Source organism: Zalophus californianus, chromosome 5 (genome assembly GCF_009762305.2).
Source record: "Zalophus californianus isolate mZalCal1 chromosome 5, mZalCal1.pri.v2, whole genome shotgun sequence".
Taxonomy (NCBI): Eukaryota; Metazoa; Chordata; class Mammalia; order Carnivora; family Otariidae; genus Zalophus; species Zalophus californianus.
In genome coordinates this window covers 53,697,212-53,719,212 of record NC_045599.1, presented here as the reverse complement: position 1 = coordinate 53,719,212, position 22,001 = coordinate 53,697,212, and the positions used below count along the sequence as shown (strand labels likewise).

Sequence of the window (22,001 nt, the reverse complement as noted above, 5' to 3'; positions counted from 1 at the left end):
GATATCCTTTTTAGAATGGAATGGGCTGTAAGTTAATCAGTAGTCAAATGTATAAATTCCCCTAGCTACTGCTTTTCCACACCTAGTGACTGGAAAATGACAGCTAAAAACAAAAGGAAGTTCAATCACAAGAACTCGGACTGGTGGTTCATTTCATTCTTGATCCCTAAGACTTGGATTTCTTGCCTGGTTCCCTTTGGTGATGTTTAGGACATGACCATTTTGCTGGAATGTGATCTCCAGAGTATTCATACTATCTCACACAGTTTTTTAAAGTGTTCCTAATATTTTTAAAAATATTCCTAGGTTACTCAGAACATATCTGGCGAATTCCCTGACTCCTCTCCTTGAGCCGCAGAGTCCCCTATGATTAGGGCTTTTCTGAATGTTACATTACCCCAAGGGTTGAGTCTTCATTACCTTTATAGTATGAAATAAAGTACAACATAAGCAAAAATTGTGAATGTTATTTTTGTGAGTCTCAAGCTATAACCATTGTTTGACTCGTAAAAAGATTTTAACAATATTTCTGTGCAAACATATTATCTCTGTAGTATCACTGAACCTTGTATGTTAGAACTCAAAAGGATACCATAATTTTGTTTTTTTCCCCATGACTTGGGCCCAATCAGCTTAATATACATTGCAGAGTTTGTGTGTGAGACATTGCATTGGCTATAGCATTGTCTATAACAATGAGCAATATCATTTCCTTGCCCTCAGGAAGCTTATAATTGAGTAATGCAGGTAAATAGGTTTACTGAGAAATCTAATCTTAGGCCCCAGAGGAAGGAATGGATCAAATCCTGTTCCCATCAGTTCAGAGTTTAATGACACAGATTATACTCACAGAAGAGTTCTTTGAAAACAAAACAAGAAGGGTCTAGAAAGGCATAAAAGTTTATCTCATTTTCTGCTGTTCCTAGTCTTTTGGTGGAAAGAACACTGGACAAGGAGTCAGAAAACCCAGGCTGTAATCTCGTAAGTCCACCAGTTGCCCATAATTTCAGGCAAATAATTTTACCCATCTAGGTCTTAGTTTTTTCAGCTCTAAGTACTACATCAGTGATTCCCAACCCTAGCTACCCATTAGAATCACACAAGACTCTTTTAAAAATTAGAGATGCTTTTCTTTACCCCCAAGATTCTCATTTAACTGACCTTTATAGAACACAGGCTTTGGGGGTTTTTTTTAATGGATTAAAAAAAATTTTTTTAAGAAACTTTATTTTCTTAGAGCAGTTTTAGGTTCACAGCAAAATTGAGCAGGAGATACAGAGATTTCCTGTATGCTGCCTGCCTCACACATGCACAGCCTCCCCCATTATCAACACTGCCCCCCGCAACCAGAGTGATCCATCCGTTATAATTGATGAAGCTATATTGACACATCACAATCCCCCAAATCCATAGTTTACAGTAGGGCTCACTCTTGGTGGTATACAATCTGTAGGTCTGGACAAATGTGCAACGACATGTATATATTTGTATTATTGTATCCTCTAGTCATTTCACTGCCCTTAAAAGTCTTTGTGCTCTGCCTCTTCATCCCTCACTGGTATCTTTTTAAAGCTCTCCCACATTGATTCTCATTTGCAGCCAGGGTTGAGGATCACTGACTGGTTGATTTTTAAGGCTCTTTCCAGCTTTAATGTTTTATCATTCTAAAATATTTAGTTTTTGCCCTGCCCCTGGGGATTAGTGCTGATTTGGATGACTGCTTTGAGAAATATAGAAACTGCCCATGAGCCACAACCTTTAAAAAATGGCTTCTAAACCCTTTTTCCATTTCAGCATATCTGAGGCATCCCATACAGCCTGCTGTAACAGTAACTCAATTCAGCAGTGGTTCACAACTAGGGGGTTAGGACTGTCAGACTGTCCCCGGGAGTGGGTATCATTTGAAAAAATTCCTCAGGTGTTTCTGGTGGTTGCTGGAGGAAGGTCAGGGATGGTAGTTAATCCTACTCAAGTAATTTAAATTTAAATTTAATTTAAAACAAATTTAAAACAAATTAAATTTAAAATTTAAAACAAAAATACAACCACAGTCTAGGTCATTAGTAGTCAAACTTGATTGTGCATGAAAATCATATAGAATGGTCACTAAAACTTCAGGTTTATGTGCCCTGTTCCCAGACATTCTGATTCTCTAAGTCTGAGGTTTAGCAATCTGCATTTTTTTTTTAAGATTTTATTTATTTATTTTAGAGAGTGGGAGGGAGAGAGAAAACGGAGAGAATTCCACGCAGACTCCATACTGAGCATGGAGCCCAACACTGGGCTCGATCTCACAACCCTGAGATCCTGACCTGAGCCGAAACCAAGAGTTGAATGCTTAAGCAACTGAGCCACCCAGGTGCCCCAGAAATCTACTTTGTTAAAAGCACTCCTAAAGCGGTGCCTGGGTGGCTCAGTCAGTTAAGTGGCTGCCTTTGGCTCGGGTCGTGATCCTGGGGTCCTGGGATCAAGCCTCACGTGTGGCTACCTGCTCGGCAGAGAGCCTGCTTCTCCCTCTCCCTCTGCATGCCACTCTGCCTACTTCTGCTCTCTATCTCTCTGTCAAATAAATAAATAAATAATCTTTGAAAAAAATAAAAGCACTCCTAGAGAATTCTGAGGCAGATGCTAAAGGGTCCACACTTTGGGAAATCTGGATTCTCAAATACTTAGCTGCTCGTGAACCAGGAACTCAGTAATATTTTGTTGGCATATTTCTAAGGCCTTAAAAAAACCAATCTAAGAGTCAAGAAAAAACAAATGCTGGTGTGAATGTGGCAAAAAGAGAAGCCTTATGTACTGTTGGTGGAAATGCACATTGGTGCAGCCACTATGGAAGAGAGTATGGAGATTCCTCAAGAAATTAAAAATAGAACTTCCATATGATCCAGCAATCCCACTTCTGGGTATATATCCAAAGGAAATGAAAATAGAATCTCAAAGATATCTGCACTCCCCTGTTCACTGCAGCATTATTTATAATAGCCAACCATGAAAGCAACCTGAGTATCCATTGACGGATGAATGGATAAAGAAAATGTGGTGTATATGTATGCAATGGAATATTATTCAGCCATATAAATGAAGGAGATCTTACCATTTGTGACAACATGAATGAACTTTAAGGTCATCATGCAAAGTAACATAAATCAGTCAGAGAAAGATAGATACCCTATGATCTCACTTATATGTGGAATCAAAAAAGCCAAACTCGGGGCGCCTGGGTGGCTCAGTTGGTTAAGCGTCTGCCTTTAGCTCAGGTCATGATCTCAAGGTCCTGGGATCGAGCCTCACATCAGGCTTCCTGCTCACAAGGAACCTGCTTCTCCCTCTCCTCCCTGCTCGTGCTCTCTCTCACTATCTGTCTCTCTCAAATAAAATCTTTAAAAAAAAAAAAAAAGCCAAACTCATAGAAACAGTGTAGAATGGTAGATTCCAAGGACTGGGAGGTGGGGGAAATGAGGAGATGGTGATCAGAGGGTACAAACTTTCAGTCAAAAGATGAGTAAGTTCTGAGGGTCTAATGTACAGCGTGGTGACTATAGTTAACAATAGTGTATCATATACTTGGAAGTTGCAGAGATCTTAAATGTTCTCACCACCACCACCACCACACACATACACACACAAAATGGTACTTATGTGAGATGGTGGATGTGTTGACTAACCTTACTGTGGCGATCATAATCATTTTACAGTGTCTATGTGTATTAAATCATCATGTTGTTCACCTTAAACTTACATGATGGTTGTTTGTCAATTATAGCTCAATAAAGTTGGAGACAAAATAAAGACCAGAAAATGCTGCATAATGTGATAATATGTACTTCCTCGTGAGAGTCCATTTTTGCATTGATATTCTTACCTTATAAAAAGAACTGCTGAATCAGTGGAGTATCAGGGTGGGGGGTGGGAGATTGTTTTTGTTTTTGTTTTGTTTTGGTGTTTTTTTTTTTTAGCCTTCATAAAATACTAGAATTGAGCTTTATTTTCCACATATCAGTTGTCTTATATCATACACCCACTCGCAACTTTCTTACCCTGACCAAATTCCAATTACCAAACCTCATGAGTCACAGCTTCTGTTTCCACTGCCACAGATGCTGTAAAATGATGGGCAAATATCTTAAAGCTAATGGTGGCAGGTTTTGTCATGAATAATGCATGGGTATATATTATAAACTGAGTGAAAGTGGATATTTTTCTCTTATTTTCCTTTTATTTTCATTACCATTACAGGTCCAGTATGGAATTTTTCCAGATAACTTTACATTCAATTTACTGATGGATTATTTCATAAAGAATGAAAATTACAAAGGTAAGAAACCAAACCCGGGTCCATTTATAATGGGGCTTCAGCTCCTAAAGGGAAGTAAATATGGGCAATTTCCCTTATTTTATTTTGTAATGACATCTCTTTATATCACTGTTTCTGTCAGAAATAGGTGTGTGGTTGATGTACCATACCACTTGGCCAGATAGGACAATCATATCCAGGTTTTTTTTCCTCTTAATTTCTCAAGTTTATTTGTTCATGCCTCCTTGTGCAAAGGACAGTGAATTTAGTTAAGCAATAAACCTGCCTGAGCTTCCATGGCTGGTTAAGATTATGGTAATGCAATTATTAGCTTGACTCTTTAGTATTGTTTGCTAACTTTGTTTAATTTAAATCACAGTTGTTATTCTATGTGAAATATAAGACTATAAAATCAGTTGATTTCCTGGAAAGAGCAGTACCCTTGCTATGAAGAAAAGTCCTTTTACCTCCCCAGGCTCTTGTTTCCTCATCTATAAAATAAGTGGATGGGTAGTCTCTGGGATCTCTCTCTTTTTTTTTAATTAACATATAATGTATTGTTTGTTTCAGGGGTACAGGTCTTACACAATTCACAGTGCTCACCATAGCACATACCCTCCCCAATATCCATCACCAAGCCACCCCATCCCTCCCAGCACCACCCCCCCCACTCCAGCAACCTCAGTTTGTTTCCTGAGATTGAGTCTCTTATGGCTTGTCTCCCACTCTGGTTTCATCTTGTTTCATTTTTCCCTCCCTTCCCTTATGATCCTCTCTTGTTTCTCAAATTCCTTATATCAGTGAGATCATATGATGCTTGTCTTTTCTCCGATTGACTTATTTCACTTAGCATAATACCCTCTAGTTCCACCCACGTCATTGCAAATGGCAAGATTTCAAATTTTTGATGGCTGTGTAATAGTCCATTGTATATATATATATACCACATCTTCTTTATCCATTCATCTGTTGATGGACATCTAGGCTCTTTCCATAGTTTGGCTATTGTGGACATTGCAGCCATAAACATTGGGGTGCACGTGCCCCTTTGGGTCACTACATTTGTATATTTGGGGTAACTACCCAGTAGTGTAATTGGTAGGTCGTAGGGTAGCTCTGTTTTCAACCTTTTGAGGAACCTCCCTACTGTTTTCCAGAGTGGCTGCACCAGCTTGCATTTCCACCAACAGTGTAGGAGGGACTTGAAAGACTAATTTTAGCCGTTCTGACTGGTGTGAGGTGGTATCTCATTGAGTTTTTTATTTCCCTGATGCCAGTTGATGTTGAGCACTTTTTCATGTGTCTGTTGGCCATTTGGATGTCTTCTTTGGAAAAATGTCTGTTCATGTCTTCTGCCCGTTTCTTGATTGGATTATTTGTTCTTTGGGTGTTGAGTTTGAAAAATTCTTTATAGATTTTGGATACGAGTCCTTTATCTGATATGTCATTTGCAAGTATCTTCTCCCATTCTGTCGGTTGCCTTTGGTTTTTCTACTGTTTCCCGTGCAGAAGCTTTTTATCTTGTTGAGGTCCCAGTAGTTCATTTTTGCCCTTGCTTCCCTTGCCTTTGGCGATGTTTCTAGGAAGAAGTTGCTGTGGTTAAGGTCAAAGAGGTTGCTGCCTGTGTTCTCCTCAAGGATTTTGATGGATTCCTGTCTCACATTTAGGTCTTTTATCCATTTTGAGTCTATTTTTGTGTGCGGTGTAAGGAAATGGCTCAGTTTCATTCTTCTGTCTGAGATCTCTTTACCCCCAAAATTCCTTGATCCTGTGCAGTTAATTTGAAGTGACTCTTCCTCACTTCCACTACCATAAGGTAGTCCAAGGAAAGATGGAGGTCAATTACAGAGGAGTCTGGTAGACCCCGGCCAATGTCCATGGGTTAGGGAATCCTATGACAGCATGCTTGTGCTCGTGGCTGTGCTGAGAGTGAAGAAGGAAAGAGGAGCCTTGCCACTGTGTAAAGACACACACTGGCTTTCCCTTTCCCCCATTTCATCCTCAGCCTTGGTACTGAGGAGCCATGAGGGAGCTATGTTAGGGTAGTTACTACCTCAGGAACATGGATATGGACTGGTGGGCACTTACGCATTTATGACATCTGAGATTCCTGCCATTGGGTTCCATCCCCTCATCCCTGCACACCCGCACCAATGGCCTTTCCCCCTGCATCCACACTCAGTGTTTGGGCGAGGGACTGGGCATTCCTGCCCTGATGTGGCCACCTTTTCCCTTCGTCTCCTCTGGATTTCTGCTTTATCTTCCCTCTCAAAAGGCTTGCAGTTGTTGACTGCCGAAGAATATTTGCTGTATATTATTTTTTGAAATGTCAGTTTTCCCTTCTTGTCTATTTCTTATTCAGTTTTAAACCTACATTTCCTGAATTCAAGTGAAAGGGAATTAGCTTTTCTGTGTTTCTGAATCTGTGCTCCATGAACATCAGATTTAATAGTGTATCATGGGAGAATTACTAGAAGCAGTTTTCTCCCTGCCCTCTCTCTTTAAAGGGCATGGTGGAAGGGTCACAGGACTTTTTTTTCCCTAAATGCAGAGTAAATATTTAATATTGAGGATTTCTAAAAATAAAGTTTTAATGAAGATTATTATCATTTATGGCAAAAATTTAGAAAGTGTTATACTTTTTATTGTTAATGGGATAGGAAATGTCAAAGTACATAAATGAATTTGGAGGAAAAGTTAATTAACTATACAGGGTAATCTGATTTCACTTCCCAAGCTGAATGAAATGCAGAATATAAGTAAAAGATAAAGTAAGTTTGATTTATTTTTCATGTTTAATTTTGGATTCAGCAATGAACAGTTGAAAAACCAGATTTTTTTTTTTAAACTGGATTTTTAGCTTTAAATTGTGTTCTTTTAAAATACTGGTTTGTTTAGGGTTGTTGTTTGTTTTAAATATCTTCTAGATCCTTATTTGCTACTGATTATAGTAGATGACTTTCTGGTCTAAGTTTCCCCATTTGCAAAAAGAATATAGAAGTTCTTGCCTATGGGCTCATTTAAAACCATGACAACATGCACAAAGCCAGCTGGTTAGGAACAGCTGCGAGTCAGTGCTAACTCATAATTATGATTATATGCAAAAATTGGTTAACACAGCGACTTAGTTAGTCAAAAACATTTGTTGTGCCTGTTTTATGTGCTGGCACCATATTTTAAACCAATATTAACATTCTCTAATTTAACAACAAATATTAAGGAAAAGAAATTGTCTGAACTTGATTTTCTTGGCTTCCATCTATGTTGTGGAATCTTAAGGGAAAAGAAAAATTGCTCAAGATCTGATCTGCTGTGATCAGCATTTATGTGTCAACAAATACCTTACATTGTATTTTACATTCAGGGGTTTATCATTTATGAATGAGCATTTTCCTTTCCAGTCTTTCAAGTATTTTTAAACTGAGCCTGATTATGCTTTTTATAGTCATCAATTTTCTGTCTCCGAAATGATACCTGGGATTTAGGATCGTCTCTAGCATTTGTCTTCATTTGCCCCAGCACGGAGAAGGTTCCAGAACACATAATGGGGCAGTCAATCCAGCTTCTGCTCTGCTTGTCAGGGTGACCTGGAAAATATATTTGCCTCCTTTCTGTATACCTTAGCTCTTCCAGCTGATGGACCTGATGGATTAAATTTGCTTCACAATTTATGAGGCATTTTTGTATGTACTATCTTGATGGAGTATCCAATAGTCTTTTTTTTTTTTTAAGATTTTATTTATTTATTAGAGCAAGCATGAGCCGGGGGGAGAGGCAGATGGAGAGAGAGAGGCAGACTCCCCACTGAGCAGGGATCCCAATGCGGGGCTTGATCCTAGGACCCTGAGAGATCATGACCTGAGCCGAAGGCAGACACTTAACTGACTGGGCCACCCAGGCACCCCTCTCCCATAGTCTTTTGAAGTAGATGGGACAAATGGTATTTTTTTTAGCATCATGAGGATGATACTGGGAGAAGCTAAGAGAAATTAAATGGATTATTTCATGTCCTTGAGAACATTGATGCAAAAGCACCTGACTTAGTACATAATAGTAAATACAACAGAAGCTAAAGTCTTAAGAAAGATCTAGTTTATGGAAGAACTGGGATCAGAGCTCACATTTTTTTGCTTCTTAATTCTGTTTGTTTTTCTGTCATGCCCTGCTTTTTAAGTTTATAGTTAAATACAGATTTGGTGATGTTACCTAAAACTAATTCCCTCTCATTTTTACTTTGATCTTTTTGCCAGATGCTTTATCCGTGGTTTTTGAGATCATGATGCAAGAAGCCTTTGAAGTACCTTCCACCCAGCTTCTGTCACTCCATGTTTTATACCATTGCCTGGCCAAGAAGACAGACTGCAGCGTAAGTGACAGGTGGTACAGTGGTACTGAGAGCCCAAGAAGCCCACAGTGCCTCTTCAGCAGGGAGGAGGTGGCTGGAGGAGACCCCTACCCTCAGAATCTGACATGCGGCCCTGTGGCCCCTGAACAGCCAGGAATGAGTGCTCCTTCTGTACATTTTAGTTTCCGGTTTCTGACAGAGTGGACCTGGATTCCACTTGAAAGAATCTCAAGTGAAAGTCCTTACGTACATTTTGAAACTTGAGCTAGGCTGAATGCCCCTCAGACATTCAGAAATGGGTAACTGATCGTCAGTGACAGTTGGACTTGCATATCAGAGAAGCAGAGAGGCAGCTAACTGACCACGACCTCAGGCATTCAGTGCCGATTGTTCATTTGGCATTAGTATTTTCCTGACATTGCTCTGGTCAGTCCAGAATACCAAGTTTTGGTTTCTTCTCTTAGGTTAGGCTCTTTAATAATTGTTTACTGTTACTCTAAGAATAACAACAGTAATAACAGTAATAACTAGTATTTAAATAGTACCTACTTTACACCAGGCTGTGTTCTTGGTGTCTTAAATTTATTAATGTATTTAATCCTAACAGTTCTATGTGGATGAGAAGACTGGAGCACAGAGATGTTACAAAATAGCTGCCAGGCTCATAGGTGACAAAGCCACCTTGGGAAGCCAGGCAGCCCGGGCCTGCAGTCTACCGCAACTTTAATACCTCAGCTTCAAATGTAACATCAAAAAATACTAGTTTGCATAGGAACTGAAAAGGACATCTAATCCAGCTCACGTTCAAAAGAATTTATGGTCTGTTTTGCTTTTCTGAGATGAAGGTCATAGCCTGTGGCATACCTCACATTCATTAGTTGATTAAATTTATATTGGGCAATGACTGCCTTCCATACATTGCCAGGTACTGGTTATACAATAGTAAACAGACATTCCCTGCTTCCAGCCAAAGAATAATACAGGCATTCAAAGCAAAACAAAACAAATACATGAATATAAAACTATAACTATAATGAGCACTACGAAGACCTCTCATGTGACAAGCATATATTTTAGAGAGTTTTTGTTTGTATTCTACACTTAGGAATGGCTTCTTTGAGGAAATATTTCTTGAGTTAGTATTTGAAAGACAAATAGGAATTAACTGGCTGAAGAGAGGAAGAACAATCTAAAAAGGAACTCATGCAAAAGCCCTGTGGCAGAAAGAACATGGTGAGCAGAAAGGGGCTGGAAGAGGATCGGAAGACAGTGTAGGTGCAGCCGAGAGAATGGCAGGAAGGGCGTGTGGTGAAGTAAGGTTGGAGAATGCAGGTCATGCTAAGCTGTATTTGTGCATCGTAAAAATAGTGAGAAGCCATTGAAAAGTTTTAAGCAGAAGGGGTAACATGGTTCAGTTTGTGTTTTGAAAAGATGCATCTGGCCGTAATGTGGGTAAGAGATTGGATTGGGGCCATGATGGCTTATGGTCAGAGCACTTGGGAGACTACATGGTTGTCTGAGCAAAAGGTAGTGGTAATGTGGGGACCAGAATGTCTGGAGTTAGGAGTAGCCAGTGAACATATATTTAGGAGGCAGACAACATGATGGGGAACTGTATGTGGAGGCAGGGACATATAGGTGAAATCTTACCTCCTCAGTTTTTGACTTGTGTAATGGAAAGGTTGCCATTTGTTTGCACGTGGAACTTTGGAAAAAGACTGGATTTTATGAGGAAAATCATTAATTTGGCTATGAACATGTTGCATTTTGAGATGCCTTTTAGACAACCAAGAGATTTCATGAGAGAAATTGGATCTTCCTGGAAAAATCTGGACTGGAGATACAGTTTATACATGTAGGTGTAAATTTCTGCAGATGAGCCACAGAGCAAAAAGGGAAGTCAGGAACGTTTTAGGTCCCAAAAAACACAGAAGGAGAATGGTTTACAGTTTAGAATGCTTCTGAGAGGGTAGGTAAGGTGAGGACTTTTAAAAAGTTCATTGAATTTAGTGGCCTGAAGGCACTAAATTTTAGTAACCTGTGTTTCCATGGAATAATGGAGGAGGAAAGGAAATTGGAGTGGATAGTGGAATGAGTTAAAGGTGCAAAAAGGAGACAGCTGGTGTAGGTGAGTGCTTTGGATTTTCTAGCAGGGAAGCGGAGGGGAGAGGGAAGTGAGAGAATGAGATTTGCTTTGTATTAACAGGAAAGGCACAAGCACAAAGTGGGAGAACCTTGCGGACCCTGGTGCAGTAGCACCCGATTTCATCCTTAATAGTACGTACAATAGAAGCTACAGGTTTGGGAGAGATCTGATCTCTTACGTTAACACATAAATAGCTTTTCATATAAGCAGCAGTGTTTGTATTATTCTCAGAGAATCATCAAAAAAAATCTGTAAGACATTCATTTGTTTGTTTTCATCCAGCTTTTTAAAAGTCCCGTCAGCAGGGTCACTGTTCCAGCCAGCATCACTACCCCAGCTCAGTTCCTAGAGCAGCAAGGGTACTGTCCTTTTGGCTTTTGCCCTGTTGCATTTTGATACTATAGGTCCTGTTTTTCCCTAAAAAAAGAAAAAAGTTTAAGGCTCTTTATTTATTATTCACAGGGTCCCTTTTCATGCAGTTTACGTGGGGGAAAATCAAACCTTAGGGCGATTTGCTTTTGAAAGTGAAATGCCCTGGTCCTCAATTACCAGCTTTTACTTATCTGTACTACACAAGTGCCTGGGGAGGCTTTGTTTTTCTCCCAAGATCTTTGCTTTTTTCAAAGGTTTAGAAAACCCTTAAGAAATTACACTTTACCGCACAAAGGCCAATCCCAGGAAAGAGGCTTGGGTGCCCATTAACACCTGGGGTGCCTCACCTGGCTACTATTGTAGCTTGTACGCCTCATTCATTCTCTGCTTCCTCCCTGACCTCTGACTGCAGAGACCGATGCAGGGCATCCTGAGCTTTGTGTTCTTTATTTTCAAGTCCAAACAAGGGCTCCGGCCAATGTGTACCCGTACGGCACCCTGAAGACCACAGCTCTCATTGTCTGGGGGGTTGCCAAGGCCGTCCTCTGAGCACGGCGTTTACCGCGAGCCCCCGTCACTGCTCTTACTACTCTGCAGCAGGCTTAGCGATGCTTGCCTTTTTTGCCCCTTTTGTCCAAACTCTCAGAAGGCGCCAATTTTACTGAAGTGTAATTTTGTACCCTGGGTTGAAAGAAATGACCACTAGGTGTTTCTGATTGTCCAATTTATTTTTAAGAGGCGCAAATCTATCTAAAAGCAACCTAATAGTTGTATTTATTTTTACACTGTGAAGTAGAAGGAGTCTTATCATTGCTGAATTGTTTAAAATTCAAAAGCTTGCCCAGCATGTCGTAGCAATGTGAATGAATATTGGGCTGACAGCATGTGTGATCTTTATTGATTGTCTCAAGGCAGTATTGGTCCAGAGTGTGCTATTTATTCTTGTTTTCTGATTGCAAAAGGATTGCAAAAGGAACTCTTTATTCATTGCCAAAAATGTGGAAAACAATGAAAAGTTTAAAGAAAAAAAAGTTCATAATTTCCAGAAATCCATTAACAGAGGGTATTTCTTTTCTATATTAGTCATTAAACATAAATATCTTTTATTTATAAAATCAGGATTATAATGTACCTATAGTTTTGTTATTTTGCTTTTTTTCCTCAGTGCTACAATATGTTTTTCCCCTATTAAAAATCATTAAAAATCAAATTTTACATAAAGTATTCTTTGCTTAACTGGACCATGATCTGTTTTATTCTGTTGCAGTGGGAAGAGGAAAGGAACTTTGGTGCATCCCTATTACTCCCAGGCCTAAAGCAAAAGAACTCAGTGGGGTTAAGTTCCCAGTTGTATGGCTATGCACTTCTTGGTAAGCTAAGTGATCCTTACAAATATTGTTCTTCATGGATAGAACTGTTGCATTCTTCTACTTTGTAATAAATTTTTAATTTGATATCAGTGTACCAGTGAAATTCCAATATAGCTTTCATTTTTAAACATAAAAATAGACATTGATAGCCTTACAGTTATGGGATAATACCTTAAGAGACAGTAAAGAGGGTTCTAAAGCCTGTTACCACTGGCAAGGTGAAAACTAGTTCTGGTGGCTTTGGATTATATTTAGTGGTAATCAGTGTGAGGAAGGGATAAAGAAAGGAAAGTTCTGGCCCTCTTCTGGGATAACCAGCCAGTAAAAATTTTCCCAGTACTAACAAAGATCTTTGTGTCTCTTTTAGACCTTAAGTCCAGGAGGTAAGAAATTAAGAGTTAGGGTTGAACTAATATCCTTGGTAATGTTTTCAGGTGAGCAAAGGGACACTCAGAGAGTACATCTAGTAGCACTGTGGGAAAGCAGAGAGACTCATTGGTACAATGAGTGACTGTTCCATGCTGGGGGATGGTTGCTTTACTTTGATGCCTGGTTGCATTGAAAGGTCAAGAGGACGAAGCCTTGGAACCTGGGTTGTGTGGAATCAGGGCAAATAGCATCCAACCTAAGTATGCATAAAATGTGTCCTGATTTACAGAGATCTATTAAATACATTATTATTTCACTATTCTTCCATTCTCTCAAGTAGGCAGACATTTCAGAAGGCACCTTCTCTTGACCATACACTGCTTTGACTTACCTTCGTTTTATGAAAATCATCAAATTTTGATGATCTTCACCAAAAAAATGTGGTGTGGCCTTCTTAGATGCTGATTCTGATAGAGCCTGATGGAGCGGAATTTCAGAGTTCATCAGCTGGCTTTCAGACTAGCAAAAGAATTGACCACTCCTTTTAAAAATCGCTTTCTCTTGATATGCCATCTACTTTCTTGCTATTGGCTTACGTGTTTTGCCTTTGCCTTCAGGTGAGCATTCCAGACTATCAGGCTGCATGAGTTGTTGAGGGAGTTGTCAGGGCTAAGAAAATGTGCGTTGTTGTTACTGCGGTTTTGCGCAGAGGCCCTGGTGCTTTGGGACAGGCAGCCATCAGATCAAAAGCTCTTTGCTCCCGCTGTGTCGTGTGCTGTGCAGCCTCACTCAACCCCAGGGGAAGCAGCTTCCCCGAATGTGACTGCAGTCTAGCCCCAGACGTCTTAAAAGTCTAAAATTAGCTGTCACCTGATAAGCTTTGTCTATTTATGTCCTACTACAGCCTTCCCAAATCCTTCCCAGGAAAGATAAGTGAAGGCAGCTTGAAAACCTGGCAGCTCAAGGTGACTTTGGCCGTTAGTGCAGAGAGGGCTTCTGTTCCATAGGAACATGGAGACAGCCCCTTGCCCACCCGAGGACCCTGCTGTCTAGTGTCCACATCTTGAGCTCCAGTTGTGGTGGTTTGAGGTACGAAGAAAAACATTCATGTCCGAAGATCTGAAGAGGATGATGAAGACTTTTAGGATTTAAGTGCTGATGAAGCTCAAATAAAGGAAAGAAGAATAAAATGAGATTTTTTTTTCATAAGGACAGTCAATGGGGTGTTTTGGAGCATTTTGAAAAATGTCAAACATTTGCTGGCTAGGGAAAGTTGTCATATGTTGACAAGATTTCCACTGTAGGAGAATTGTGGGATTTCTTTTTCTGAGGAAGATTTTGTTCTTGAAACAAAAATAGTATTTCAGTTGTTTGACTCATTTTATAAGGGTAGTTCCACTTAAAGAGACAGATACATCAACCTCTCTAAATTTCCCTCAGCCCTATGATTCATATATCCTCCTGATAATTTCCACCAGCCCAAATGAAAAAGAAAAGCATATTCGTACAACTTTGTATTAAAAAACAGATTCAGTGAATTTCACCACATTCTTCATCATCCATCTGAAATGGCACCAGGTTGCTGGACAGGATGAGGCTCTTGATACAGATTTGAAATGATTTTCCAGGTTCATAATTGACTTGTGCTTTCAAGTCCTCCTTCTCCACTACAGTGGGAAGCCACAGCTGAAGCTTCTTCATTGTTCTTTTTGGCCATAGGGAAGGTGGAGCTGCAGCGAGGGCTGCGGGCTGTGTACCATAATATGCCTCTGCTGTGGCAACCCGGCTACCTTGACCGAGCCCTTCAAGTGATGGAGAAGGTGGCCTCATCCCCGGACAATGGGAAGCTGTGTGCAGAAGCGGTACGTCCCTCGGCCCTAAGTCCGTGTGCTTTAACCATCTCCTGTTCCTTGTGAGCCAGCCTGTGAATTTGTTTGCATTGTCTTCCCCTCCCCCTACTCTCCTACTTCTGTAGAATCGTGTACTCACCCAGTTGAAAAGGAATGAAAATCCACACACATTCTCCGTGTTACTGACAAAAAGTATTAGAGAATAAGATGAACGTTGATTCTATAGCTCACTGTCTGGGAGGAAAACTGTCCCTCTCCCCTGAAATTGAAACTGAGTTCAATAAAATACTGCCCACTCCCCCAGTAAAATCTCAGTGGGAGCTCAAAAGTTAATATTTCATTTTGAATTTTTGGCATTTCTGTGCCCTTGTAGTCCTGGGAGAGTACATGGCAATTATATTCACCCATAGAAGCCTTCAAGAAAGGAATCTGGGGACTGGAGATGGCACAGTCTTGTTTTGCCTCCATTTACTGTTCTGTGGTGAATGCTCAGTGCTGGAGAAATGTGGATCAGATGTTTCTTTCAGAGTTCTGAGGGGTTCATTTTGCCTGGACTAGGCAGCTGTCTTCCCTCCAGCCCCAGGTGCATCTCTCAGTCACCTAGGACTCTTGACACTATGAAGCTGCTAGACTTAGCTCAGGCTACAGGAAATGTAGCATCTTAGAGCCACATGAAAGCCTTAGCCTTACAGGCAGCCAGTATCCACCCCTATCCAAGCAGCTTATGTCATAAGAGGGAGGCCTAGATGGACGTTGGTTGTTGCAGTACCAGGATGTAAAAGTTAACTTTGAGCTCATTCTTGGTTTTGCCTTGACCCCAATCACTAGGACTCAGTCCTTGGCTTCATTTTAGTCATGAGATGTGCATGTCTGGTGCTTATACTGACCAGATACTGATGTCTAGTGAATCATCATGTTCTTTGGCAGACATTGATAACAGAACATACACATTCCTAAACCTATATTCATATTTAACCCTGCTATAGTCAGTGCTAGTGATCAAAAACACATTATATGTAAATCCTTTGCCAGGGAAATATTCCTTCCAATCTGAGCCAGATTTGCATTCTCTGTCTTAACAGGAAAGTGATTCAGATGTCAGCAAGAACGGAATATATTTTGGGTCTGGGTATAAGGTATTAATGGCATTAAAGGGCCTTAGTATTTTCTGGAATTTTGTTCTAAGGCGGTGTGGTCAGAATTAATTGGTATGCAAGGAGGTGCTAGTGCTGGCCTTGAGGTTGTAGAATCTCTGATGATTAGGCCCTCAGGGGGTCAGGGGAAGGCGTGCCCCAAAGTGAATGTGGTGCACGACAGAGGCCAAAACCAAAAGAAACCCTCTGTTTTACAATTTACTTACTTTGCAAGTCACAGAAATCACCTTATTACAGTACATTTCACGTCTGCCTGTCGAGTCTCTGTCAGCAGCTTATGTGGGTTGTGCGGCTCCCTAATTTATAGATGAATAAAGGCTAGGCTTTTCTAAGGCTCTCCCACGCATTCAGAATGGCCCTCTGTTGGTTGTGCTGTGCGGTGGTTTTTCTCTCCTTCTCCCAATTCCAAACCGGTTGAGGAAGACGACACGGAAGAAGGAATACTTTGAGTCCCCATTGAACATGATTTTTGGATCCCTCCCTGGTTGACTAAAGGTGAAATCAGACGCCGCGGTGCTGATCCGTACACAGATAATTCTGAGTTTGCGTATTTGTCCCGTGTGTTTTGTGCTAGGTCGTCCCTGCCGTACGATGGGGAATTTCTGACGTAAAATCAGATAACCACGTCTCTCTCTGGTGATTTTATAAGAGAGAGTTCCCGAGTGTGCAGATCCCAGCTGTTCCTTCCTTTCCCTGGCCCAGCCTCTGCATGGTGTGTTTTCAGGGCCACAGGATGGTTAGTCCCTACCTCTCTCTGCTCTACAGCTGGCTGTGCTGGACAGCACGCTGAAGGCGCTGACTGCTCCGGCCCCCGGGGCTTCGGAGGAGCAACCCCAGGAAGGGCAAGCCAGCCGGGGCTCAGAAGAGCTGCTGGAACAGCTGGACGTGGAGGAGACGGAACAGTCCAAGCTTCCCCAGTACCTGGAACGATTTAAGGTGCGTCGTAGCAGAATAGAGTCCCTGTCCGCCAGGCATTAAACATCCTTCTCAGCTGTGGTGACAGACAGGCAGGCCTTTTGTGCATCACTGTCACACACAGAGGCATGAAAAACTGACATCACAAATGAGGCTTCAAACAGGAAGCGGTCTTAAAGGAAACAAATGAATTTTTATGCTCCTTTTTGTGCGTGAGCTAATCGGTCCCAGTTTTGTTCACTGGGGCAGCGTGTCATTACACGCACTCATCCCTGATGTGTCTGATGGGTGGGTACTAGCTTGCTGCCTCAGAACGGTCGCCTGACTCCAACCCCAGGTGGAAAGGGTCTGGTCATTTCTCATATTGCACTCATGTGCTTGATAACCCAGAACCTCAAGTGGAAATTAGAAAGCCACATTTGAGTATGATGGAGATAAGCTGCAGGCATCTTCTGTTGCTCGGCTTTGTGTTGTGCACTCCGGCCCTCCGAATACGTTTTTGGACTACATGGAAGATGTAAACAAGTTTCTTTTCCAAACAGTCCCGAGCACTCAAGCTGCCTTTGGTAGCTTTACAGCCGCATGGCCTAAAATATTCTGTGATCCACATCCGGGAAGAAGAGTTGTGTTGCAGGTTAACCCCTCAGCCTCTTTGCTTTGTTTCTTGTCCATGTAGTGCAAAGAGAAAAGTGTGCTGCCTAAAGAATTCTTTGTATAAAGCAGGAAACCTTCCTATCCATGCCAGCTGACCTAGTGTGTCATTTTGGGGCAGAGAGGTGTGGTTTTGCCTGATGATGACATGTAGCTCTGTTCAGTAATGCTATGGAACCAGCTGTGGAATACCTCTGTCCCCGTGTTATAAGGACTCCTCTGTACTTGCAGCTGCTGTTCCTCCCGCTAATTCTGAAAAGTGATTCTTCAAGTTCCCTCGTTTAGAATTTGAAAACTGAGAAAGAAAGGTTGATGGATATTAGGTACACAGAGAATTGGCAGCTAAGTTAAGAACTTACATTCCTACCTGTTCCTCTTAACTTTGCAGATTAGGAAAGGCTGAAAAACAAACAAACAAAAATGCTGCTATAACACTCCTAAAAATGACTACTTCTTCCTCTTGTTTCTTATGTGTTTAATCTCAGAGAATAGAAATCTGTGCTGCATTAAATGCTCAGTCCTCATTCTTCTACACATGCATTTTTTTTTGAAAATTGAAAAAAAGAGACCTATTTATTGGCTGCTGGCTGCGTATTAGGCATCAGTGCATTTCATTCATCTTCACTGTGGCTCTGCACGGTGGATGCTGCTTTTCCTATGTTACATGACAACAGGCTGAGAGTAACTGGCCCGTAAGTGACTGTTTGGGGATTTGAACAAAGGTTTGCTGACTCAGATTCGAGTCCTTACCCTGGTGTCCCAAGCTGTCTCCTTGGCCCCAACCCACAAAGTGATATCAGAAATAATTTTCCTTGTACATTTCTTTTTCTTCCTGTGGCCTGATTTTTATTAGTCTCAGGTAATTTGGTTGGGGTCCATTTTTACAGGACTGACCCCTCACACGAGGCCTCTAGCCACTCCTCGACACATGGATCCTGCCCACCTTCCACCCCCGCCATTGGAACAGGCCTCATCACCTATGCCAGTGAATTGCATTTGTTTTTGGGACATGGGGATGTGTGGCATAAGCTACCGCTGGGGCCGTAAGTGGCTCGCTCTTGATGATCTACATCTTGAAGCACTTAAGGAGATTAGTGTTTTTAGTACTTGACTTCTCCAGGAATACGATACCGCCCAAACCAAGATGCCATTTCAGATGGAGCCGTAAGCAGTCGGTTTGCAAAGGCGGACCTGCAGTGGAGCTCAGCAGGTGGAAGCTTATAATAGTGTGAGCACTCATGGGAGCTGTTTAGCATGCCATTAGTAGAAAGTTCTTGAAATGATTTCCATCTGTTGAAAGAAACCCTGGTTAGGCAAACATTTATCTCAGTCATTCTGAAGGAAAGGATGTGGACGGGCTTGCTCCCGTTTATCAGGTGCTTCTGCCATTTTGTGTGCGTCTTAGAGTGCCTGGCTCTGGGAGTTTGCTGCTTGCTTTGGTGCAGGTCAGAGCAGAAATGTAGGTTTGTTAGACTTGTGCTGTCTTTGTGGATTAAAACAAGAAAGTACATAGGAAATCTCAGCATATGGAGTTCCATTTACTGTTCGTGAGTGAAGGGAGAGAAGTCACGTGTGGTGCATCTTAGCAAAATTGCTGGACTGAAAAAAAAGGGGGGCAGACGCTCACAGTGTCTAGATGAAAGGCAGTATGACAGGTTCCCAATAAAGTGCCTTTTCCTGCAAGCAGAATGTGTGGAGGTTTTGCAAGTGAGTTAATCTCCTTTCCTCTTTGTCTTCTCCCATCTGCACCCTCCTCCCCACCCCCCATCTCCTGTTTTTCCTTGGTTTCCAACAGGACTTGCACTCCAAGCTTGAGGCCCTGGGCAGAGTTGAGTCAGAAAGCCTTCTGACTCTGATGGCCCAGCTTCTGCAGGAACAGCTCCCCGCCTGCGAAGCCCAGGACATGGCAGCCTACGAGCAGAAGCTGCAGCACTGGCACCTGGAGCAGGCGCACTTGATTCAGAGGGAACGGGAGCAGAGGGAGAGGGCAAAGCAGGAGCACGAGGCCCAGAGAGCAGCAAAGGCGTCTGCCTAGCAGGCCCACAGCACCCCAGCCCCCACCACAAGCTTGCCCGGCCCCGCCTGGGACTCACAGCGACTGTGGGGGCAGCCTCAGCCCCCTCCCTTTGCCTAAAGCAGGCTGTCTGCAGGACCAGAGCCCCAGTGGTCGATGTAGTGAGGCACTGTGACTTCCCATCACATGCCGAGAAGGGCTGCAGAACCGTGAGTGGCAAGTGGTCAGACTGAAGCCCCAGCTAAGCACCTTAAATCAGGTGCTCTCGAGGCTTATGGTGGGGTTTCTGGGGTCAGGGATCAGTGTTGAACATTGAAAATTCCTAATCCGTAGCGGTGGTGGAGGGAGAGGCCGTGGTTGAACAGCCTGGTGTCGAGAGCACAGGCTTTTGAATGGTCTCTGTCTCCCCAGTGGCAAACTGCGTACCCCGAGCAGTGTCCTCCCAGCCTGAGCTGGGTGTGGGATGCCCACACGTCTCAGCTTCTCCTTCCCCCGTGTCTCTTCCCTGCAGACCTGAACTTGGGAAAAATTGAGGACAGGAGTGAACACAGCACCATGAACCCACTGGCTTTCAAATTTCAGGCACCCACGGTGACATTTTTAGAATGGAAGGGCTTCTGAGGAGAAAGCTAGCTCTAGCTCTGAAGCCACGGCTTGGCTTCTCCATCATGTTGGGGTAACTTCTTTCCAAAGCATTCTCAGCTCCTTCCTCAAGGTAAAGTGAGCCTTTTGTGTCCACACGTACAGCTTGTCAACACATTTCAGTTGGAGAAGTAGGAGAGAACAAGGCAGTGCATGGGAGACACGCGTGATTGTGCAGCCGTCGGGGTGGAAATTCCTTCCGGAAGCCTCTCTGTGGAAGGGTCCAGGGGCAGCTCCTACTTGCTATGTAATTTTGCCGTTACGTTCAGTGGTAAACTGTTATTCAAGGTTGTGCTCTTTTATCAGGAACCTGCGGAAATAAATGTTCTGGGATTCTTTTGGTGTATTCTTTGTCTTTTAGGGAAGGGAGGAAGAGAGGAAGTCACACCATCAATACGGTTAGTCTGATTTTGAGCAGCATCTTTTTAACCTTCCTTCTCTATCGGACTTCGGCATTTATAACCACCACCACAACCATTAACATGTATTGAGGACGAACTGTGTGCCAACACTCAAGCGGCCCTGTGAGGGGGTAGGAGTAACCCCATTCTTGAATGAGGAAGCAAACTAAGTGGCTGAGGTGAGGCCAGCCCCGCTCCTCACCCGGCGTGCTGACCACCAGCCATACCTGCAGTCCACATCCAGCGCAGGGCCTCGTGGCTGAGCAAAGCGGAGTCTTACTTAGGTAGAAGGTCAAGACCAAAAGTCGGTTGTGATATTTTGCTTTATCAGGGGCAGGGCTTTTTCAGCCACTCCCTTATTATATCAAGAAGAAGGTTCAAGATGAATCAGAAGGCCCCTTCTCCTCCGTAAATTACTGACCATCATGGCACGAAGCATCTGTTAATACTGCAGCTCATAATTTGGCTTTCTATTTCCTCCCCATCTGTCCCTGTCGCACGTGATTTCCAGTTTTTACCAGAGTGGGGAGCATGGAAACTCCCACTGAGCAACAGCCCAATACCTGACTCTCCTCCTCTTGGGGCCGTGTTGCCTTGGCACAAAACTTTGCTTCGTGTTTTCACACCTTCTGTCTGGCTGTGGATATCAGATATGTGTGTGGGATTTTTGTTGTAGATTTTCCATGTACTCACAGGCCCTGAAAATTAGTTTATTAAAGTCATTTTTTCACTATGAATGAATTAGCATCTCATGAGTAGAGGCCAGAAATGCTGCTAAACATCTCGTAGTGCACAGGGCAGCCCCATGACAAAGAAGTACCTGGTCCAAAATGTCAGTAGTGCCAAGGTCAGAAACCTTGGCTGAGGATATGTAAGCAGGGCATCCACAGGCATTTTTGCACTGATGTAGATGAGACTCAAGAATAATGTTTGTGCAAATGACATTTCTCAGGCTAGGAAAATAATTAACATTTAATAATTTTAATATTTAACTATTTGATAAAATAATAGTTGCTTTTTATCTAAGTGAAAGTATAAAATATGCAGTAATATAGGGTAGGCTGTTATTCTTCCTAAACAGAGTCCATTATGGAAAAGAGTAAATGATGATTTATATGATTTTGCTGTTGGGCGATAAGTAACTGGGACCAGGAGTCCTAAGTTCCAAAATGAAGCTGCTATGATGTGAGCTCCTGTGAGTCAGCGGGACTCTACACCATTGCACCCAGTTAACCTCGCTGGGAGTACATGGTGAGGAAGGGATGAAGTTTGAAATGGGCTCAGAGGGCTTTGGCTGTAGAGAATGAAAAGCAGAAAATGTGGTATGGTTGTATTTTCATTAAATGGTTATTAATAATCTTCAGACCTGAACTTTTCAAACTCTGACAATGATAAATTTTTTAAATCTTCTCTTAGAAAATGAGGTAAGAAGAGTGCTTTTCAACATCATTATGTTAGGGAAATTGCCTTTTATT

General features: G+C 42.2%; 1 protein-coding gene across 4 annotated transcripts in view; it reads left to right on the top strand.

Moving 5' to 3' along the window:
- The window catches only part of MRPS27 (mitochondrial ribosomal protein S27), a 105,340-nt gene extending 84,879 nt beyond the window's left edge, over window positions 1-20,461 (top strand). For all 4 annotated transcript variants that reach the window (XM_027604569.2, XM_035727544.1, XM_027604570.2 and 1 more), the window contains 6 exons: window positions 4,240-4,318; window positions 8,548-8,663; window positions 12,428-12,530; window positions 14,619-14,761; window positions 16,669-16,839; window positions 19,265-20,461. In XM_027604569.2, coding sequence (XP_027460370.2) covers window positions 4,240-4,318; window positions 8,548-8,663; window positions 12,428-12,530; window positions 14,619-14,761; window positions 16,669-16,839; window positions 19,265-19,504 — 852 coding nt within the window. In that variant the 3' untranslated portion in view covers window positions 19,505-20,461. The remainder of the gene's footprint in view (window positions 1-4,239; window positions 4,319-8,547; window positions 8,664-12,427; window positions 12,531-14,618; window positions 14,762-16,668; window positions 16,840-19,264) is intronic.
- The last annotated feature ends 1,540 nt before the right edge of the window (window positions 20,462-22,001 follow it).